The 21,478-nt window shown below is 40.1% G+C and overlaps 2 protein-coding genes across 12 annotated transcripts in view; one reads left to right on the top strand and one right to left on the bottom strand.

The window, feature by feature from the left end:
- The first annotated feature begins 1,676 nt into the window (after positions 1-1,676).
- On the top strand, positions 1,677-8,805 carry tti2 (TELO2 interacting protein 2). Its single transcript, XM_084360704.1, has 11 exons — positions 1,677-1,873; positions 3,642-4,131; positions 4,516-4,688; positions 5,471-5,528; positions 5,798-5,926; positions 6,196-6,288; positions 6,562-6,755; positions 6,852-6,995; positions 7,413-7,572; positions 7,807-7,928; positions 8,677-8,805. The coding sequence occupies exons 2-10, from the start codon at positions 3,643-3,645 to the stop codon at positions 7,891-7,893; spliced, it is 1,527 nt and encodes a 508-aa protein (XP_084216830.1). The 5' UTR covers positions 1,677-1,873; position 3,642; the 3' UTR covers positions 7,894-7,928; positions 8,677-8,805.
- Positions 7,962-21,478, bottom strand: part of cntrl (centriolin) — a 37,810-nt gene continuing 24,293 nt past the window's right edge. For 9 of the 11 annotated variants that reach the window (XM_084360697.1, XM_084360693.1, XM_084360702.1 and 6 more), the window contains 16 exons: positions 21,021-21,150; positions 19,929-19,975; positions 19,700-19,840; positions 19,233-19,296; positions 18,917-19,027; positions 16,952-17,069; positions 16,133-16,560; positions 14,623-14,714; positions 14,303-14,418; positions 14,097-14,170; positions 13,923-14,003; positions 13,547-13,703; positions 9,813-9,949; positions 9,651-9,734; positions 9,393-9,455; positions 7,962-8,787 (listed from right to left, as the gene is read on the bottom strand). In XM_084360697.1, coding sequence (XP_084216823.1) covers positions 8,617-8,787; positions 9,393-9,455; positions 9,651-9,734; positions 9,813-9,949; positions 13,547-13,703; positions 13,923-14,003; positions 14,097-14,170; positions 14,303-14,418; positions 14,623-14,714; positions 16,133-16,560; positions 16,952-17,069; positions 18,917-19,027; positions 19,233-19,296; positions 19,700-19,840; positions 19,929-19,975; positions 21,021-21,150 — 2,014 coding nt within the window. In that variant the 3' untranslated portion in view covers positions 7,962-8,616. The remainder of the gene's footprint in view (positions 8,788-9,392; positions 9,456-9,650; positions 9,735-9,812; positions 9,950-13,546; positions 13,704-13,922; positions 14,004-14,096; positions 14,171-14,302; positions 14,419-14,622; positions 14,715-16,132; positions 16,561-16,951; positions 17,070-18,916; positions 19,028-19,232; positions 19,297-19,699; positions 19,841-19,928; positions 19,976-21,020; positions 21,151-21,478) is intronic. The other 2 variants (XM_084360703.1, XM_084360694.1) reach the window with 2 other exon arrangements.

Raw genomic sequence — 21,478 nt, 5'->3', positions numbered from 1 at the left:
TTGAGAGTGGGAGGGAATTTGAATATAATTTACTATAAAACCATACAGTAAAATGTCTTGATATGTTCTATAATGATAGTCAGGATCACTCTAAACAAGAATCCATTGAAAATATTAGCAAACCTCTTAAGGAATAATTTAAATACATTTTTGAAAAGCAGGATATTATCCATTCGCCTTGATACACTTTGACACTGGGAGGGATTTTAAATTGAATTTATTATAAAACCATACAGTAAAATGTCTTGATATGTTCTATAGTGATAGTCAGGATCACTCTGAACAGGAATCCATTGAAAATATTAGCAAACCTCTTAAGGAATAACTTTAATACATTTTTGAAATTGAGGATATTATCCATTCGCCTTGATGCACTTTGACACTGGGAGGGATTTTAAATTGAATTTATTATAAAACCATACAGTAAAATGTCTTGATATTTTCCATAATGATAGTCAGGATCACTGTGAACAAGAACCCATTGAAAATATCAGCAAACCTTGTAAGGAATAATTTTATTTAATTTTTGAAATTGAGGATATTATCCATTCGCCTTGATGCACTTTGACACTGGGAGGGATTTTAAATTAAATTTATTATAAAACCATACAGTAAAATGTCTTGATATGTTCTATAGTGATAGTCAGGATCACTGTGAACAAGAATCAATTGAAAATATTAGCAAACCTCTTAAGGAATAATTTAAATACATTTTTGAAAAGCAGGAAATTATTAATTCGCCATGATACACTTTGACACTGGGAGGGATTTTAAATTGAATTTATTATAAAACCATACAGTAAAATGTCTTGATATGTTCTATAGTGATAGTCAGGATCACTCTGAACAGGAATCCATTGAAAATATTAGCAAACCTCTTAAGGAATAACTTTAATACATTTTTGAAATTGAGGATATTATCCATTCGCCTTGATGCACTTTGACACTGGGAGGGATTTTAAATTGAATTTATTATAAAACCATACAGTAAAATGTCTTGATATTTTCCATAATGATAGTCAGGATCACTGTGAACAAGAACCCATTGAAAATATCAGCAAACCTTGTAAGGAATAATTTTATTTAATTTTTGAAATTGAGGATATTATCCATTCGCCTTGATGCACTTTGACACTGGGAGGGATTTTAAATTAAATTTATTATAAAACCATACAGTAAAATGTCTTGATATGTTCTATAGTGATAGTCAGGATCACTGTGAACAAGAATCAATTGAAAATATTAGCAAACCTCTTAAGGAATAATTTTATTTAATTTTTGAAATTGAGGATATTATCCATTCACCAGTATGCACTTTGATAGTGGGAGGGATTTTGAATACAATTTACTATAAAACCATACAGTAAAATGTCTTGATATTTTCTATAATGATAGTCAGGATCACTCTGAACAAGAATCCATTGAAAATATTAGCAAACCTCTTAAGGAATAATTTAAATACATTTTTGAAAAGCAGGATATTATCCATTCGCCTTGATGCACTTTGACACTGGGAGGGATTTTAAATTGAATTTATTATAAAACTATACAGTAAAATGTCTTGATATGTTCAGTAATAGATGCGCAACAGATACTAAGCGGCGGCTGACGTGACCTCAGTGTCTCGTCGCATCTCCAGTTACGTTAATCTCGAGATATCGGAACCAACCTGTGGAGCTTGTATCCGGTCGGATGTATTTTTCCGAACACACGGTCCATCGCAGTAAATCGTCCGGAGGTTTCAGTGTTTGTGCCGCGAATCAGAGAAAGAAAATCCAAAATGAAAACTAAGTTCAAGAAGGAAACGAGCGACTCGTGAAGTGACAGAAGGAAAGTTAACTCCAACATCCGCCGTGAAGTGTTTTTATCAACTGTGAGTACAAGAATCTACATCTGTACGCATATATAGCATCTAAACAGCTAACAGCACAGCTAACAGCACAGCTAACAGCACGGCTAACAGCACAGCTAACAGCACGGCTAACAGCACAGCTAACAACACAGCTAACAACACAGCTAACAGCACAGCTAACAGCACAGCTAACAGCACATACTGCAGTAAAGACATGGTGGTACCATAGTATCTGATGTTAAATGTACTCAAGTCGAATCAGAATCATAATAATGGATCAGCTTCTCTGGCTCTGATGCAGCATGTAATCTGTAAAGTAGCTAGTAACTAAAGTTATCACATACAAGTATAAAGTAGAAGAAAATGGAATTACTCCAATTGAGTAGAAGTACCTCAAAATTGGACTTAAGTACAGTACTTAAGTAAATGTACTTGGTTAGATTCCAGCAGTGATTACTGGACATACTTTATAAACAGCATTAACAGCTGAAGTACAGTGTGGTGTATTAAACTATCAATGTGATCTGAAATCAATAGAACCTCAGCTGTGGAGGAAGTACTCACATCCTGAACCTAACAGTAAGTAAAAGTACTGAAGTAGTTTTGAGTACTTCAGACACAGTTTTGTCCCAATTTAGAAAAAACTTCATCTGAAAAGTAAACAAATATATAAATGTAGTGAAGTGAAAAGAGATTTAGTGGAGCAGAAGTAACTAAGGATGTAACTAAGTACATTTACTCAAACACTGTAACTAAAGTTCTGAGGTACTTGTACTTTACTTGAGTATTCCCATTTTCTTCTACATTATACTTCTACTCCACTACAAGTGGTGCTTTTTACTCCACTACATTAATTTGATAACTTTAGTTACTAGTTACTTTACAGATTATATACAGATATACAGAATATCTTGATTAGTGGATCAAAGCTGAAAGTAAATGTGAATATATGAAGCCTGTAATTTACTTTTACTCGTAGTTTTGATACTTTTGTACATTTCTTTTCAGACACACAGGCACCAGAGTAATATTCCCACAAGATATCTTTCCTTTTACTCAAGTATGACTTTACACTGATGATGACAGAACCTGATGATATTATTGAGGTAAAGGTGAGAAGTAATAATTAAGCAGAATGGCCCAGCTCAGGATAACATGATGTAACTGAGGCATTCATGTGTTCATCATGTTTCATGTCGCAGCTGCGACACCTGGAGCTCATTAATGATCAATAATCAGCTCTGTAGTTATAATTCTTTATTTTTGGGGCTGAACTCAGGAAACGTTGAGACTCCACTGATGTTTACAGGAATCATTTAGTCCAAATCAACATTTTAATGTTGGAATTAAATGTAAATGCATGAAGTCTCACACCTTAAATCACAACACTGCAGGTAAAAGGACACAAACGTCAGTGCACATGAACACAAATGAGCTCGTCGAAAACAAAAGAGTCTGAGCGACCCAGTCCAGTTTACACAAGCTGCCTGTGATGAGCATCAAGGTCAGAGGTCACAGTAAAGGACCTCTGGAGGTCAGAGGTCACAGGTCACAGTAAAGGATCTCTGGAGGTCAGAGGTCACAGTAAAGGACCTCTGGAGGTCAGAGGTCAAAGAGCTCCTTGAATATGGTCATGCCTGATCAGAAGTTTATCTCAAACATTGATGAAACATCGATCTGTTGTATTGATTGATTGATTGATTGATTGTTTGATTGATTGATTGTTTGATTGATGTGACGCATAAAGAAATCGATCTCCCTTTTCTTTCTCGTCTCTCCTCGTCTTCAGGATGGAGCTTTCATCTTTGCTTCATGACCTTCATCTCTCCCCCTCCTCCTCCTCAGAGAAGCCCCTCCCCTCTACCTCTCTTCCTCCGATCACAGAGCTCCTGTCTCGTCTGCAGGAGAAGCTGATTGATGTATCCTCAGAGTCTGAAACGATCTCTCTGATTGGTTGCGTGGAACGTCTCTTTCAAACGGCTGATCCTCATTGGCTGTTCCGGCCGGCCTCCACCAATCAGGATGACAGGTCGGCGGAGCTTCAGGTGTCGTACGGCTCTCTGGTCAGCGCTCTGATTGGCTGTGCAGCTCTGCCGCTCTGTGAAGACGACTGCAGCTCGCTGCCCGCCGCAGCCTATCAGAGCGTCCCGAGCCGAGCTGGACCGGTGTGCTCCGCCCTCACAGCGCTGCTGGGAACTCTGGGAAATGGAGGCGGTCACACTGGTGTGCTGCTGACTCTCGGGCCTCCTGTGTGTGTGTTTGCTGTGACACACTTCCAGGTGAGTCAGCAAACATCAGAGTTTCTGTTTTATTACAGAGTCTTTGTTCAGACCGGACCCCGGAGGTTTTTACTTTTCATTTTAATTGTTTTCATTTGAGGATAAACTCTTGTGGATGCTTCATCTGGGTTTTGAGTTCTGACGTCTCAGTGAGAAGAAGATGAATAAAAAAACCTCCACTGAACATCTGAACAAAGACGTCTGTGATAAAACAGAAAAGTCAGAACTTTGACTTCATTTTTTTCTGAGGAAAAAGGTCAGTATTGAAATAAATGTTGCTCTAATTGTTCTATGTACGTTTAAAGGATGTAGAAATATGTAAGTGAAACACAGGCGTCATATTAATAATGATAAATGATCAATGTGTGTTTCATGTGTGTTCAGGATCAGGTGTGGACCAGCTCCTCCTCCAGAGCGCTGGCTCAGAGCCTGCAGGAGGCGCTGCTGAGGGCAGGGGGCTGGACAGACTCCGCCCACCTGCTGATGGGGGACGGGAGTCAGGAGAAGAGAGGAATTCTGGGAGGAATCCTGGACGTCCTGCAGCCTCAACTGACCAAGTGAGAATCACTTTGACTCTGAGTCTGTGGTCCAGTTCACAGCTACATTAACCTGCGTCTGGTCTGATGTCACTTCCTGCTCTGTATGAAACAAACCCGTCCATCACTGAGACAAACAGACGCCATGTTTCTACTCAAAGACAGAAAGAAGTTCATGCAGAACATTTGCTGAATTTACAAGAAGGAACAAATCAGTCAGAATCAGTCAGAGACAGAGTTTCACACAGTTTATAAAGTGTCTCCAACTCAACAACTCACTAAACTGACACATTTGTTAAGGGAGTCTGGGGACAAAGAAGTCGCCTATACTGGTTACTGGTTAGTGTGTTTGTAAAATGTGACATGTTTAGATCAATAAAATGTTTCTTCTTTCATAAATTGAGTGTAAATGGTGAAATCAGTGTAAACAGTGTGTTCAAACAGCTGCTAAATGTTGGCAGGTCAGACTTTAGCACTTTAGACACAGAAGCAGACAGGCTGGTACAGCCATGCTGCCACAAACTGACACTTTGTACAAGGAAACAAACAACTGACTGTTTTCATTTAATGCTGAATTTACAAGAAGGAGACAATGATTCAGAGTCTGTCAGAGACAGAGTTTCACTATGTTAGAGAGTTTGTTTTAACTCAACAACTCTTAAAATCACTACATTTGTTAAGGGAGTCTGGCGATGGTGTGTTACTGGTTCAGTGGTGGATCAGTGTTCACAGACAGCTGCTGCGGATATCGGCAGGTTAACTGTGTGTGTGTGTGTGTGTGTGTGTGTGTGTGTGCGCTGCAGGGACTCGTGGCAGCGTTGTGAAGCAGTGAAGTTGGTGTTTGCGTGGACTCTCCTGCAGGTCAGTTTGACCTTCATTCAGCGATGATGTCATCATGGATTTATGTTAAAAAAAAGTCATTTAAGCTACATGAACTACATTAGTCTCCATGGCAACAGAATAAATATAAATCCTCGCTCAGATCTGACAGAAAGTCCCATGATCCACCTCGACTTCAGCTTCTTGTACTTCCTGTTTCAGGAAGTTTCAGAGTTTGTGATGTCACACACTCAGGTGTTGTCTTTCTGTGTGTGTGTGTGTGTGTGTGTGTGTGTGTGTGTTTTGTGCAGGTCACTCGGCCCTCTCTCTCCCCCCACCTGCCCCGCCTCCTCCCCCCCTCCCTCCTCTTTAACGACCACCACAGACCAGAAAACTGCATGCTGGGAGTTCGCTGTCTGCACCACATCGTGCTCAACACAGTGAGAACACGCGCGCACACACACACACACACACACACACACACACACACACTGATGGTCACATGGAGCTTTAAGTCTCTTCGTCACAAAATGATTATTTGACCAGTTTGTGACTGTGACGGTGTTTCTACACCTGACGGAGTCGCTGGCAGGTGAAACTTGATCTACATGAAGAATTTCAACAGATGTTTCATTTAAATTGTCATGAATACAGAAATATAGAGAATAAAAGAAACCTTGTAACAAAAAGTGTGTGTGTGTGTGTTCAGCCTGCTGCAGATCTCCGTCAGTTCAACACAGCAGAAGTTCTCTATCAGGCGCTGTTCAAACACCTGTACACCACAGAGGCTGCTGTCATACAGGTAACACGCACACACACACACACACACACACACACACACACACACACACACACACACACACACACACACACACCCGCTGGGATCCCAAACTGATTTGAAAAGATGTTATTTCCACCATTTTGAATCTAAAATCTTCACAGCAGCTGATTTACACTCAGATAAATGGAGGACAGTAAACACAGTGACACATACAGTAAACAGGAAGTGATGTCAGACACAGCTGGATGCAGAGTGTGTGTGTGTGTGTGTGTGTGTGTGTGTGTGTGTGTTCAGGTGGTCCTGTCCTGTCTCTTGGACCTGCTCCTGGTTTTGGAAATGCCCCCCTCCTCGCTCGGCCCCTCCTCCTCCCGCAGGAAGCCCCGTCACCATGACGACGTGCTGCGTCTGGTCCTGACACACATGGAGGCGGAGCACAAGGTGGCGCTGCGACGCGTCTACGCCTCCGCTCTGCCTCTGTACATCGACAGGTGGGAGGGGCGCTTCATATTCATCCTGTTACAGCAGCGGGCGGGTGGAGTCCGAAGCTGATTCTCAGGGGGTGTTTGTTTTGTGTGCGGGGTCAGGATGGGCGTGGCCGTGTGCAGACACCTACGACGGGTTGAGCGGGTGGTGCTGGGCTACCTGGAGGTCAGAGATCCACCTGAGGAGACGAGTCGACTGAAGATCCTCGAGGTGCTGCAGAAAACCATCAGAGCTGCCTGGCCACGGTCAGAACACACACAGACAGACACAGACACACACACTCTGTTCTTGAGCATGACTCAGTTTCCATCCATCAGTTATTCTGTTGATTATCTTCTGTATTGATCGATCGGTTCCTCAAACATCTTCAGTTTTCTGTCACAGAACCCAGAAAACAAACGCAGACTTCTTTAAACAGCGACTCAAACGTCCATTATTAAAATAATTGGTGTATATTTAATCAGATCTCATTAACAAGTAAGAAACAGATTAAATGAAACAAACATAATAATGCGAGACGACAGCATGAAAACATCAACTGTCTGAAAATACAAACATTCATAAAGAAAACAGTTAATCTGATCAACTCTGACCTCTGGAGGACAAACGAGGAACTGCAGCTCATCTCACCTGTCTGACTCTCTGACCCGTCTGTCTGTCAGGATGCCGTGTCGTGTCGACGTGTTGCTGCGGTGCCTGTTGAAGTTGCTGCTCGATGTGTGTTCGGACTCTCAGCTCAGTGACCCGGTCAGACAGAAGCTGATGGGTCAGACGGCGCTGTGTATCAGACTGCTGGACGGCTGCTCAAGTGGAAATCTGCAGGTGTGTTCACCTTTATAACATGTTGGTTCTTTAAACCAGCTGAGACTCACTGAGATCACAGAGGAGACACCTGACCAAGAATGGTGGCAACTCAAGAGTTCCAGGAGTAAATTACAGAGGAACACACACAGATTAAACATTCAGACACTCTGGACTCAGTGGTTCTGATTCTGCAGCTTCACTTCCCTGATAAACACTGAACTGTTCCTTTAACATCGATATCCTGTCTGTCAGCCTCTCCTCCAGCAGGTCGACAGCAGCTGTTGCAGCCCTGAGATGCTCCATTGCCTAGCAACAGTAACTATGACGACAGACAGGTGATGCAGCACACCTGGAACACCTGGAGGAGAGACGAGGTGAGAGCAGACAAACGAGGCGCGGACACTGAACAGTTTGAACACAAAGAGTTTAATTTAAAGATAAACACCATCTGTATTCACAGCAGCGTACAACTCTTTTGTACGTGTTTTCATGAAGGCACCACAAGCTTCTTTAAGTGCTTCGTGTTGCGTTCACAGACCTCAGAAATATTCAGTCAGTGCTTAATGTTTTCAGCTCCACGTGACACAGTGATGCTGATGATGCGTTCAGGGAGCGCGTCGTCGTCTGAATCTGAGCGTCATTAACAGAAAACTGTCGGTGCTTCACTCGTCAGAGACGCTGTTGTATAACTTAAAGTTCATGAGGTTCAAAGTTCAGTCTTGGCGTCAGAAACAGTTTTTGTAATAACAAACTCACTGCAGGTTCATTTAGTCGATGTTCTGAACAGTTTCAGACAATAATAATAATCCTAAATCAGAAATGTTCGGCGTGTCGATCTTTGGCAGTCTCATAATTTGATTCTTGGTGTCCACTTTGATTTTTGATTCAAAACAATTGTGTGTTAAACCTTTAATTAATCTGCTGAAATACAACATGAGACACAGCTGCCAAAGATTCACATCAAGACTTAACTCACAGCTTTTATCCCGACGTGGATCAGAAGTCTTCATATATGAGGAAACTGATACGATCGAAAGCTCCAGAACAGAAACTAAATGGACTTTAGGTGAGATTGCCTGATCTGTCTAACATCAGTGTGTGTGTGTGTGTGTGTGTGAGCAGAGAGTCCAGCTGGTCCAGTCTGTGTTTCAGTCCCAGTAACGTCTCTTCGGTCTCTAGTCGTCTCTCCGTCAGAGTTTCCTGCCGAGTCCACAAACTGCAGCGCAGACGAGCCTGGAGGACAAAACAGACACTCAGTCAGGACTCGTCTCTACGTCCACTGAAGGACATCTGTTCTGTCTCCTACAGCCTCATGTGTCAGATGGACGTCCAACACAGACAGATCTGGGACATGTTTAGACTAGCTTAGTACAAAAGACTGAAAGCCGAGGGAAACGGTTAGCCTAGCATCTGTCAGGTCCGATTCATGTGTTGAATTATTCAACAATTTTTATTTTCACTGAGTGAAGAAACATTTCCTGTGGCAGTATTGTGGTCAGTTTGGACTGGTCTGGTGTTTAGCTGCTGCAGCGACCAGCGAACCGTCCAACTCTCACTGTCGATCGTTAGCTAGCACGATGTGACAGGGTTGAGTTGTTGAGGTTTTTGGCTTTTTTAATGAAGCTAAGCTAACAGTTTCCCCTACTTCTAAACATGTGACAACAACAATAAGCCTGACTTCAGTCTTCACTGTGTAACTCGGTATAAATGTTACCTGTGGAAACAAAGTGATGATAAAAAGTTAGCGGGATCATCTGAACATCAATAATCCTGTAAAAACACTCCTGTTTGTCGTCGGAAGATTCATGTTGTTTGTTTCTAATAAAGTTATCGTTCACCTTCAGTCGGTCTTCTTCTTGTCTCAGTTTTTCTCTCTGCAGCTCCACCGTCCACCTCTCCTCCTGACAACACACACACACACACACACAGTAAAATCTCTAAATGAATAAATAAACAAATTAATTCAAACAACTCACTGTAGAAATAAGTTTTTAATCAATGTAATTTATGTTTGTCTGAGTTCATGTCGCAGGAAACAAATGTAGATCAGCAGATTAAATAGTATTTAAATGTAGTGTTTTCCTGTTGGGACTCACCTCAGTACTGAAGGCTGATCTCAGACCAGCTGTAGACAGGTAGAAAGACTCTTCATCCTCCTCTTCCTCCCTGCTATCTTCTTCCTACACACACACACACTGAACATGTTAAATAAACAGTTATTGATTTTCATCCTGAGATCTTACCGAATAAATGTCTACCTCTTCGTCTTTCTTGTGGTGTTCATTTTCACGGGTGTTTTGTAGCCCCTCCTCTTTCAGTTGTAGCCCCTCCCCAAGGTGCTTTAGCCCCTCCTCTTTGTGGAGCAGCTGTTTCTCTCTCTGCCTAAGCTCCTCCTCTGACAAGTCAAACAGGAAATAAACAGTTATTTGGTGTATTTTCTCTTTGTAATGCCTTATTTTAACATTTTCTTTTTATCTTCTATAAAAATATTTTATCTTCTATAAAAATATTTTATCTTCTGTAAACTTTTTCTCAACTGACCTTTTATTCAAATTTTTTCTTAAAATGCTGATGTTTTTTTCTCAGAATTCTTGCTTTACTTCAAACTTTTCCCTCAAAATTCTGACTTCTTCCCTTTCATTTTCTTCTCCAATTTCTGACTTTTCCCTTTGACTTTTTTCTCCAAATTCTGACTTCTTCCCTTCAATTTTTTTCTAAATTCTGACTATTCCCTTTAACTTTTTCTCAAAATTCTCACTTTTCCCTTTAACTTTTTCCCTGAACTTTTTTTTTTCAAATTCCTGACTTTTCCCTTTAACTTTGTTTTCAAAATTCTGACTTTTTCTTTGACTTTTTCCAAATTCTGACTTTTCCCTTTGACTTTTTCCAAATTCTGACTTTTCACTTTGACTTTTTTCTCCAAGTTCCGACTTTTCCCCTTAACTTATTTTCCAAATTCTGACTTTTCCCCTTAACTTTTTTCCAAATTCTGACTTTTTCCAAATTCTGACTTTTTTCTCCAAATTCTGACTTTTTTCTCCAAATTCTGACTTTTCCCGTTAACTTTTTCTCAAAATTCTGACTTTTCCCTTTAACTTTTTCTTTGACTTTTTTCAAAATTCTGACTTTTTCCCTTAACTTTTTCCAAATTCTGACTTTTCCCTTTAACTTTTTTCCTCCAAATTCTGACTTCTTCCCTTTAATTTTTTTCTAAATTCTTACTATTCCCTTTAACTTTTTTCAAAATTCTCACTTTTTCCTTTAACTTTTTTCAAAATTCTGACTTTTTCCCTGAACTTTTTTTTTTTTTTTCAAATTCCTGGCTTTTCCCTTTAACTTTTTTTTTTTTTTTTTTTCCAAATTCTGACTTTTTCTTTGACTTTTTTCCAAATTCTGACTTTTTCCAAATTCTGACTTTTACCTTTGACTTTTTTCTCCAAATTCTGACTTTTCCCCTTAACTTTATTTCAAAATTCTGACTATTCCCTTTAACTTTCTCAAAATTCTCACTTTCCCCTTTAACTTTTTTCCAAATTCTGACTTTTTCCCTTAACTTTTTTCAAATTTCTGATATTTCCTTTAACTTTATCTCACATTTCAGTTTTTTACCCTTAACTTTTTCTCAAAACGTTGGCTTTTTTTCCCCTTAACTTTTTCTCAAATTTCCCCTGAATTTTTTCCCAAATTTCCTTTTTTTTTTGGAGGAGTCCTTAATCAAGTAGCTCAGGATGTTAGAGCTCTACTTGCAGATTTTTAGGATCCTCACTCAAACTTTTGAGATTGAAGTCTGTTTTCCAAAAGTAAAAGTCAAAAATGTAAGAATTACACTGGAATTTAGGAATTTAGTAAGAATTACACTGGAATTTAGTTCAATCCTTGTGAGGCTTGAAGGTCATGTTACTGAAGGAAACAGCGAAAACCTCTGAGAAACAGAAAAGACCACATGAACAAGTGGCTTAGCTTGTAAGAGGATTACTTGGAGTTTCAGAGATTGGGAGTTTGATCCTTATGAGGATCCTCTTCTTTTTCCTTCTTCATAAAAATTGTCTGAATGTAAAAACAAGTTTTGAAAAATTTCGTAAATTTCAAGAGACAATTTTTTTTTACTTTTGTGAAGTGAAACCAAAGGTTTACCAAACTTCTTCTTAACTTTTTCTCTAAATTCTGACTTTTCCCTTAACTTTTTCACAAATTTCTGACATTCACCTTAATTTGATCTTTGACAATTTTCAGAAATTCTTCTTTTTCCTTTGGTTTCACTTCACAAAAAACAAGGAATTCGTCTGAATAAAAAGAAAACAAAAAAAAATCGCAATTTTTGGAAATTTTTCGAAACTTTCCGAAGATTCCCGAAATTTACAGAAAATTGCCAAAAGTTTCCAAGTATTTCCGAAGATTCCCGAACACTCTCGAAAATTGCCGAAGATCAACTTTCGGAAACAAAGAAATTCTTTTGTCTTCTGTGAGGTGAAACCAAAGGTTTCCGAAATTTCCCAAAGACCGAAATTTTTCCTAAGATAACTCGGAAAATTTTGGAAATCTTCTAAATCTTCTGATTTTCCCTCAACTTTTTCTCAAATTTCTCCTGACCTTTTTCGCTAAATTCTGATATTTATTCTTTGAACTTTTTTCCAAAGAATTTCTGAACAAACCAAGGGGGGAGAAAATGTTTTGGGGTTTTTTCTAACTCAGACATTTTTTTGTCATCCTTTTTTTTCCCCCTTTGGTTTCACTTCGCAAAAGACAAAAAAAATATCTTTGTCCTGAGACTTCTGAACTTTTCCGAAGGTTTCCGAAAATTGCCAAAGATTCCCGAAATTTCCTGAGGATTCCCAAAAATTGCCAAAGATTCAGACATCTTCAGAAAATTTCGGAAATCTTTCCATTATCAAGACAAAGATTTTTTTGACACCAAAAGGTGTACCAAACTTGTTCTTACCTTAATTCAGACAACTTTGTTTTTTTGGTAAAGTGAAACCAAAGGAAGAAGAAGAATTTCGGCCTAAGATTCCCGAAGATTGTCGAAATTTTCCGGAGATTGCTGAAATTTTCCGAAAAATTGCCAAACGGAAAATTTCGGCAATTTAAATCTTCTGACAACTCAGATTGTCGAAGATTGCCGAAGATTTCCTTCTTCAGCAATTTTCGGAAATCTTTCCATAATCAAGACAAAGGTTTTTTTGTCTTTTGTTAAATGAAACCAAAGGTTTACGAAACATTCTTGACTTTGTATCAAATTTGTGACTTTGACAACATTCGGAAATTGTTCTTCTTCCTTTGGTTTCACTTCACAAAAGACAAAAAAAAATGTCTTAGCCTTGAGACTTCCGAACATTTCCCAAGATTTCCGAAGATTGCCGAAGATTTACGAAAATTGCTGAACAGAAAATTTTGGCAATTGAAGATTACTGAAATTTTTCCGAAGATTTCTGAAGAATATATGAAAATTATAAATTTCCAAAGAATTTCTGCATGCACACCAAGGGGGAAAAAAATATGAAGGTTTTTTTCGTTTTTGTTTTTCAGACAAATTTGTTTTTTGTTTCATTTTGGTGAAGTGAAAGCAAAGGAAAAGGAAAAGATTCCCAAAATTTCTGGAATTTTCCAAGTTAACTTTATAAAATTTCAGAAATATTCGGGACATTTTGGAAATTTTCAGTTACACTTCACAAAAGACAAAAAAAAATGTCTGAGAAATTCTCAAAATTCTGACTTTTTGCTCAACTTTTTCTCAAAATTCTCAATATTTTTCAGAAATTTGAAAAGGGAAAAGTCATGATTTTCTGAAAAGATTAAGGGAACAATCAAAAATTTGAGAAAAAGTTAAGGGAAAATTTGAGAAAAATTCAGATTTTTTTTTTGGAAAAAGTTAAGGGAAATTTGAGAAAAAATTAAGGGGAAAAAGTCAGAATTTTGAGAAAAAGTCAGAATCAACATTTTGAGAAAAGGTTTAGGGAAAAAATATTGAGGGGAAGTTTTATCCCTGCTGCACCTCTACTCTTTTTAGGTAGGTCCTGAAAAACTGAAAGAATGATTCCGTGTGACTGACTGAGCTGGCTGAGCTGCAGCTCCTGCTGGATCAGACGGCGCCCCCTGTCCTCCAATTGACACACTGCAGCTTTAACATCGTCCAGTCCAACACACACAGCCTGAGAGAGACACAGACAGAGAGAGAGACACACACAGACAGAGAGAGAGACACAGAGACATAAGTTGCCAGAAGCAGGACCAGTTACCACGTTACTGTCATTTGGTCATGTAACGTTGCTTTGTGGGACATTTCTCTTTATTTTGTCGATCTTTATTTTGTTGATCTGTTTAGTTATCAGACTGTGAACTGTGAACATCTGTGTATGTGTGTGTTGTACCTGTGTGTGTTGTATCTGTGTGTTCAGCTCCTTCAGTTGTTCATCTCTCTGCTGAAGCAGCTGACTGGACACACTCAGCTCCTACAGGACACAAACACACACACTCATCAGTACATACACAGAGGACAGCCTGTGTGTGTGTGTGTGTGTGTGTGTGTGTGTGTGTTCGTTCACCTGTTGCAGAGTGTGCAGGTGCTTCTTCCTCTCCTCCAGCTGTTCACTGAGCAGAGACAGCAGCTCACAGTCCTCTGAAACACAAACATCATGTCAGGTTGTTGTCTTCCTCCTGAACTGAAGATATACAGACACTGAGTATGTTTCAGTCATAATCAATAATCTGTATGTTATGATACAGTCTGGATGTAGTGAGGATGTCACACCATTACGCTGCTTCTGACTGGCTGCTGTGTCTCTGACCACTTCCTGTTTGAGGAGTTGGGCATGGTTGAGCTCCTCCCTCTGTTTAGAAAGCTCCGCCTCCACCGCTGACAGACACCTGACACACACACACAGAAACTCATAAATTAATCAATGATTGCTGACACTGATGATGTCACCGTTTATAGTTTTTCACTCAGTCGCAGGTTTTTATGATCTTTTAAAATTTCACATTAAAGTAAATGTTATTGTTTTATAATGTTACATCTAAATAATACACCCACCTGTGTGTGTTTGTGTGTGTATGTGTGTGTGTGTGTACCTGTCGGCGTGCCTCCGTCGGGCCTCCAGGTGTTTACACTGCTCCTGCAGGCTGCTCCTCTCCTCCCTCCTCCTGCTCAGCTCCTCCTGCTGCTGCATGAATCAAAAGATAAAAAAAATTCTCAAACATTTTTTTTTCCAGGTGTGAAACCAAAACCAACAAATACATTGTTTTTGTGGGAAAAAATTTTTTCCACTTCACAAATTGTTTTTTTTTTTTTTTTATGTCTGAATTAAAGAAAAAAAAAAAAAGCTTCATATTCCCCTCTTGGTTTGTTTGGAAATTCTTTGGAAATCTTCGGAAAATTTTGCCAATTTTGGGAAACCTTGGAAAAATCTTAGGGAATCTTCAGAGATTTCCAGGGATCTTCGGCGGAATTTCTTCTTCCTTTGGTTTCACTTCACAAAATAAATAAATAAATAAATAAATCTTCATACTTCCCCCCCTTGTTTTGTCCAGAAATTCTTCGAAAATTCTGGAATTTTTTTTTAGAAATCTTTTAGAAAAAATTCGGGAAATTTCGGGAAAAACCAAAAAAGAGCAAATGTTTTGAGAATTTTTTAGGAAAAAGTGAGATTTTTTGGGAAAAAGTCAGATTTAGAGAAAAAGTTAAGAACACGTTTGGTAAACCTCTGGTTTCACTTCACAAAAGACAAAAAAATGTCTGTCTTGATGATGGAAAGATGTCCGAAAATTGCTGAAGATTTCCAAAACTTTATGCAATTTTTGGAAAATTTCAGAATTCTTCGGCAATGTTCGGAAATCTTTCCAAAAAATCATTTTTTTTGTGAAACCAAAGGTTTACCAAACTTCACTTTTTATCAAATTTCTCACTTTAACCTTAAGTTATGGTTTGAAAATATTCGGAAATTCTTCTCCCTTTGGCTTCACTTCACAAAATAAAATAAAAACAATTGAATCAAAAAAAAAAAAAAAAAATAATAATAATAATAATTCCCCCTCCCCCATTGGTTTGTTAAGAAATTATTCGGCAATTTTCGGAAGTCTTCGTAAAATTCCAGAAACTTCACAAAAAATCCCCCAAAAATTTGTCTGATGAAAAAAAAATAAAAAAAATACTCATTTTGACCACAAGAGGCGTTTTTTTAGTTATGAATTTGTTATAATTGGCATGAATCTGCCATCAGTGTCACAGGAGGACTTTCCTCAGTTCATGTGTAAAATGACACAAAGTTGGAACATAAAAGACAAGAAAAGACAAATATACTGAACTCTAACTGCTGCAACTGACTAACCATTATAACTATAAACTATGATGTAACATAAGAGGCTCATATATCAGAATGATGTATTAAATGTTCCTGCTGATGAATTACAACATTCCACCCATGACAAACTGTGGTCACAATAATTATTACAACAAACAAACACTTGTTGTTCACAACAGGCTGTTGACTTTAACTCGTACTGAACATGCAGCTACAATAATATGAGAGAAAAGGTGAAGTCACAGTGAATCTACTCTGTCATTCAAACACTGTCCACTGACCTGCAGCTCTGTTTGCTGTTGTTTTGTCTCTTTCTGAGAAATCTCTGCTTCCTTCCTGTTAGACTCAACTTCCTGTTGCAGCTCAGCCACCTCTTTCCTCTTCCTGTCCACTTCCTCCTGCTTCTTTTCCAGCTCAGCCTTCCTCTTATTCATTTCATCACGTGTCCCGTCCAACTCATCCCTCACTGAGTCCAGTTCATCCTTCATCCTGTCCACCTCATCCTTCGTCCTCTCCAGCTCGTCCCTCGTTCGCTCCACCTTGTCCCTCATCCTCTCCAGCTCGTCCTTTGTCCTCTCCAGCTCGTCCTTTGTCCTCTCCAGCTGGTCCTGTTTCTTGTGGAGCCTCTGGACACTCTGGGAGCATTTGATTTTCATTTCCTCCAACGCCTTCTGCTCCACAAGTAACTCTTGAAGGACCTGCTTTAGCTCTGGACACGCACACGCACACACATACACACACACAGTGACACACACACGCACACACACACACACACACACACACACACACACACACACACACACACACGCACACATTAGTCTTTGTTAATGACGCAGAGATCAACGCAGATGTTACCTGTATGTGTGTTGTCAACTGCTGTGTGTGTGTGTGTGTGTGTGTGTGTGTGTGTGTGTGTGTATGTCACTGTGTGTGTGTGTGTGTGTGTGTGTGTGTGCGTGCGTGCGTGTGTGTATGTATGTATGTGTATGTCACTGTGTGTGTGTGTGTGTGTGTGTGTGTGTGTGTGTGTGTGCGCGCTTGTGTGTGTGTATGTGTATGTCTGTGTGTGTGTGTGTGTGTGTGTGTGCGTATGTTGTCACCTGCTCTGTGTGTGTTGACTTCAGTCTGTACTGTGATCAGTCTCTGCTCGTCCTCTCTCAGGACACAGTCTGTGGACGTCCTCTGACTCCACAGCGCCTCCTGCTGCTCCAGCAGCTCCTGCAGTCACACAGACATCTGTTATTTCTTTACACTGAAGCTTCTAAGAGTCATTTTCAGTCTCTGCAGCATCTTAAAAACCTGAAATCTGAACTTTTAAAAAGTTTCAGATAAACTTCATCACAAGGCGAAAGCAGGACGACTCCGTCACATCAGCAGTTATGAGACAGACGACAACAGAAGATGATTTTCTTTTAGCTTCACTGTGAATCAAACAGCGTCCAGCATGTTGAACCAAATCAGTCTCTGTTCGCCCCACTGCAGCTGTCTGATCCCTACATTTTGAATTATTTTGTTTCATGATTATAATTTTTTTCCTTCACTATTTGTTTTATTCCCAGACTCCTCGACTGGATGTTCTCGATGGATGTACGAACATACTACAGGAACTTTTAACTTTAACTGAAACAGTCTCAGTTTAACACTGATGTCTCTATATGACCTACATCAAATCTCAGAAATGTTTTTTGATAATGAAATAAGTTTATTTAAAACCATAAAACATACAGATGTTTGTTTCAGCCTACTTCACAGTCACATTCATTTATTTTACACACACGTCATCCATGATTAGTTACAAGTCTAACTCAAACTGTGAAGGTAAGAGAGGCACACAGAGGTCAAATGAAAGGTTCAAAAACATACCAAACGTGGCTCAGAAACTGTCAGGAAGAGAAGTGCGAAGCAGAAAGATTCAAGCCCTGTTGAATCTGAAGTTGACGACAGTGAACAGCGCTGCTGAAGTGTCCACAGCACAACAGCAGGCTGAGCAGAGTCATCCTACGCTGCTGTATTTTAACACTGGTACTCTGACAAACACTGACCGGCATAAACAAAGAGACCATCAGAGAGAAGATCGTCTGTTTCTGTGGAGATATCACATTTATTTATCCGGGTGGATAAGTCATAAAATTACGCCTATTTTCATGGTGGAGTGCTGAGGACTGAGGAAAGAAGCTGCTCTGTAGTCTGATGGTACGGCACCAAAACTGTTTACTTTGTTTTACCATTGTCATCTTTTGTCCACAGGGGGCGCCATAATCAACAAAACATTGAAGTTCCTGTAGTAGCTTCAAATAAAAGTAGTAAAACTACAATGTAAAGATGTTACGTTCAAGTCCTGCTTTCAAAACTGGATTTAAGAACAGTCAGTGTATTTAGTTACTATCCACTAGGGCTGTCACTTTTTCAAAAAATCAAGATTGAACGAATTCGAAGTGACACGCAATTTATTCGTGTCACTTCGAATAATACCCCCCCGCCACCCCCCCCCTTGCTGAAGCTGAGTGTGCCGAGTAGTAGGCAGTCAGACGAGGTTGTACACTTGACGTTGCTCCGGCAGCTCCGCTCGTCTGTGGTGCCTCGGTCTCCACTGTCTAACGTCGGTGGCAAGCTAGCAGGTGAGTCCGCAGATTTGTTGTCGTTGTAGAGTGAGACGGCTGCTTTGTACCGCTCAGGACGACTTTGCTCGCTAGTGTCCTCCATTTTCATAGCAAACAACATAATATTACTAGCTGAATTGATAGGTCAAGGGGTCAATAGGGCGTGCAATAGGTCAAGCTGATAGTGAAGTTTTAGAGCGCCCTCTGCTGGATCACAAGGCAAACTACTTCAAACGGTCTGTTGCGCTTATAGACTGTACATTTTGATTTCAAACAGGTCATTACATTCGAATAAGAACTTTTCCCCCCACATTCGAATGAATTTTCAAATTTCGAATAAAAAGTGACAGCCCTACTATCCACCAGCAACTGTGTTTGTTGTAATTGTCCTCGTGTTCTGACCCTGCAGAGGAAAAAGATGATAACTTCATCACCACCGCCGTCTCCTTCATCCTCTCTGATTACCTTCACTCTGCTCTTCAGTCGTTGCTCCTCCTCTCTAACCTCCTCCACTCTGGTCACAGCTGTTTGATGCTCCTCCGTCCTCTGACGCAGCCTCTGCTCCTGCTGCTCCACCTGCAGGACGACCACATTGTTCCTGACATGTTTCAACTTCAGAACAAAGCTCCAGTCTCAGCTTCATTTTCACTTTAATGTCAGTTTTCAAACAGAACATCTCTGTTTGTTCTCAGCAATCTAATTAATTAATTAAGAATTAAGACCGAATTACACAAAAAGAAACAGATTTGATTGTTTTCAATAAATCGAAGATGAAGTTTACCTGAATGTTGAGGGAGTCGAGACGCCTCTGAGTGTCCTGAGAGTCTGACAGCACATCAGCCAACCTGCACACACACACACACACACACATTATTCTGATTATGGAAAACATATCAACAAACATTTGGACCAACTCTCACAATGGAACGATAAAGGACCTCCAGATGCTTCACAATAAAGGCCCTCCAGATGTTTCACAATAAAGGACCTCCAGATGTTTCACAATAAAGGACCTCCAGATGTTTCATAATTGTAATGTTGGGGCTTTTACTGTGAAATACGTGTCTGATATAAACTAACTTTACTTTATAAAATTCGCAATCTGTGTCTTTATCTTCTCTCAGATTACAGTCAGAACATCAAAGCAGTGTAAAGAGTTTGTGATTCTTTCTTTATGAATCTCTGCTGCTCTGAAACTGATGTCATGTGTTCATATCAGTGTGTGTGTGTGTGTGTGTGTGTGTGTACCTGTCTGTAGCTGAGTGCATGTCTGTGCTGACTTGTTGTAATTCCTCCTCTCTGCTCCTCAGCACCTCCTTCACCTCCCTCAGAGCCTCCTCCTCCTCCTGTCTGCTCCTCCTCAGCTCCTCCACCTCCTCCTGCAGCTCTCTGGGGATCAGTTAATATGATGATGAGGATGATGTTGATGAAGAAGTACATGCTGTGAACTGAGGTCAAAGTTCAGCTATGAGTTTACCTGATGGCCTCCAGCAGACAGGTGGCGCTGTCCTGAGCTGAGCTAGCCTGCAGGAGAAACAGGTGTTTGAGAGAAGGACACGAGCTCAGTCATGAGTTCCTTGGAAGGTCGTGTCCCAATCTGTCCCCCACAACACAATGTATTGTATTAATACACTAAATATATCGGATTATCATTAGCTTCCAGGTCATGTGACCCATTGACTCAAAATCAATGACAAAATGTTTTCATGTGATGGTTGAATGAGACGCGACTCTTTTTATTGGATTTCAGTACTACTCATATTTTTAATTAATGTTTTGACCTATCGACTCTTAACGAAGTAACAAATACCAATCATCATCTTCTCACACACATTTGTGAATTCAAACCTCAGACTAACTTCACCCTCCAACCTGAGACCAACTTCACCCCCCAACCTCAGACCAACTTCACCCCCCAACCTCAGACTAACTTCACCCCCCAACCTCAGACTAACTTCACCCTCCGACCTGAGACTAACTTCACCCTCCGACCTGAGACCAACTTCACCCTCCAGCCCCAGACTAACTTCACCCTCCAACCTGAGACTAACTTCACAGTCCAACCTGAAACTAACTACACTGCAGTGAGTGAAATAATGTGACTACTACAAATTTGACAATCTTGTGAATACAATGGTATTTATCCTAGCGATTATCAGACAGTCCCATTGGTTAACAGCTGACGTTCAGGTGTCAGAAGATGAATGACAGTAAATATTTGTGAAGCAGAAAAATATATCACATATGTAAAAAAGTTCAGCTAAGAAATATTTTGCTGTCTTCTATCTCTAAACCAACTTCCTCGTTTAAAAGCAATCGTAGTTTTCTGGACTAAACTCACCTCAGGGAGCCGTTTGACAATGTGTTTCTCTCCTTCATTTACTTTTCATACAATGATTAAACATTTTTAATTAAGTCCTGAAGGTGAAGGAGAGACGACCCTCATAACCTCCAACCTAAACAATGCAAAGTCTATACCATGGTTAGGTCCCTGACACAGAGAGATACTGTGTAGACGTGTGTGTGTCTGTGTGTCTGTGTGTCTGTGTGTGTCTGTGAGTGTGTGTACCTGGTCTCTGCTGGTGTTTATGCAGCTCTGAGCCTCCAGCAGCAGCCTGTCTGCCTCCCGTAGTTCAGCTCGTCTCTTCAGCAGAGTTTTCTCCACACACTCCACCTCGTCACACACCTGCATCACACTCCTGCACACACACACACACACACACACACACACACACACACAAACACGGCAAAACTCAGATTAACTCTACTGAGCAGATCAGTTCTCGTTTGATGGTCACTGGTTCACTTGTTCAATGTGGACAATCAACCCTCCGTCTCTCAGATCGTCTTTGAGGTTAAATCATTTCAGTTTGAGCAGCTTCACACTCGACTCTCCAACATGGCTGCTGTCACGTCTGTGGCTCCAGATTTAAACTCGGCCTTTCCCTCTCTCTCTGTCAACAAACAGGCGCGGCCATCTTGTTTGAACAAAACTTTAATTATAAATGGAAACAGCCAGTTGGAGGT

This window comes from Pagrus pagrus (assembly GCF_965226575.1).
Source record: "Pagrus pagrus genome assembly, chromosome: 8".
NCBI lineage: Eukaryota > Metazoa > Chordata > Actinopteri > Spariformes > Sparidae > Pagrus > Pagrus pagrus.
The sequence above is the reverse complement of the archived record's forward strand: the minus strand, read 5'-3'. Positions and strand labels throughout refer to the sequence as shown.

Excerpts from the sequence above, each read along its gene's own strand:
- tti2 (XM_084360704.1), top strand. The coding sequence starts at position 3,643 with ATGGAGCTTTCATCTTTGCTTCATGACCTTCATCTCTCCCCCTCCTCC. Across the intron at positions 4,689-5,470 it reads CTGCAGCCTCAACTGACCAA|GGACTCGTGGCAGCGTTGTG; the intron begins GTGAGAATCACT and ends TGTGCGCTGCAG. Across the intron at positions 5,927-6,195 it reads ACCACATCGTGCTCAACACA|CCTGCTGCAGATCTCCGTCA; the intron begins GTGAGAACACGC and ends GTGTGTGTTCAG.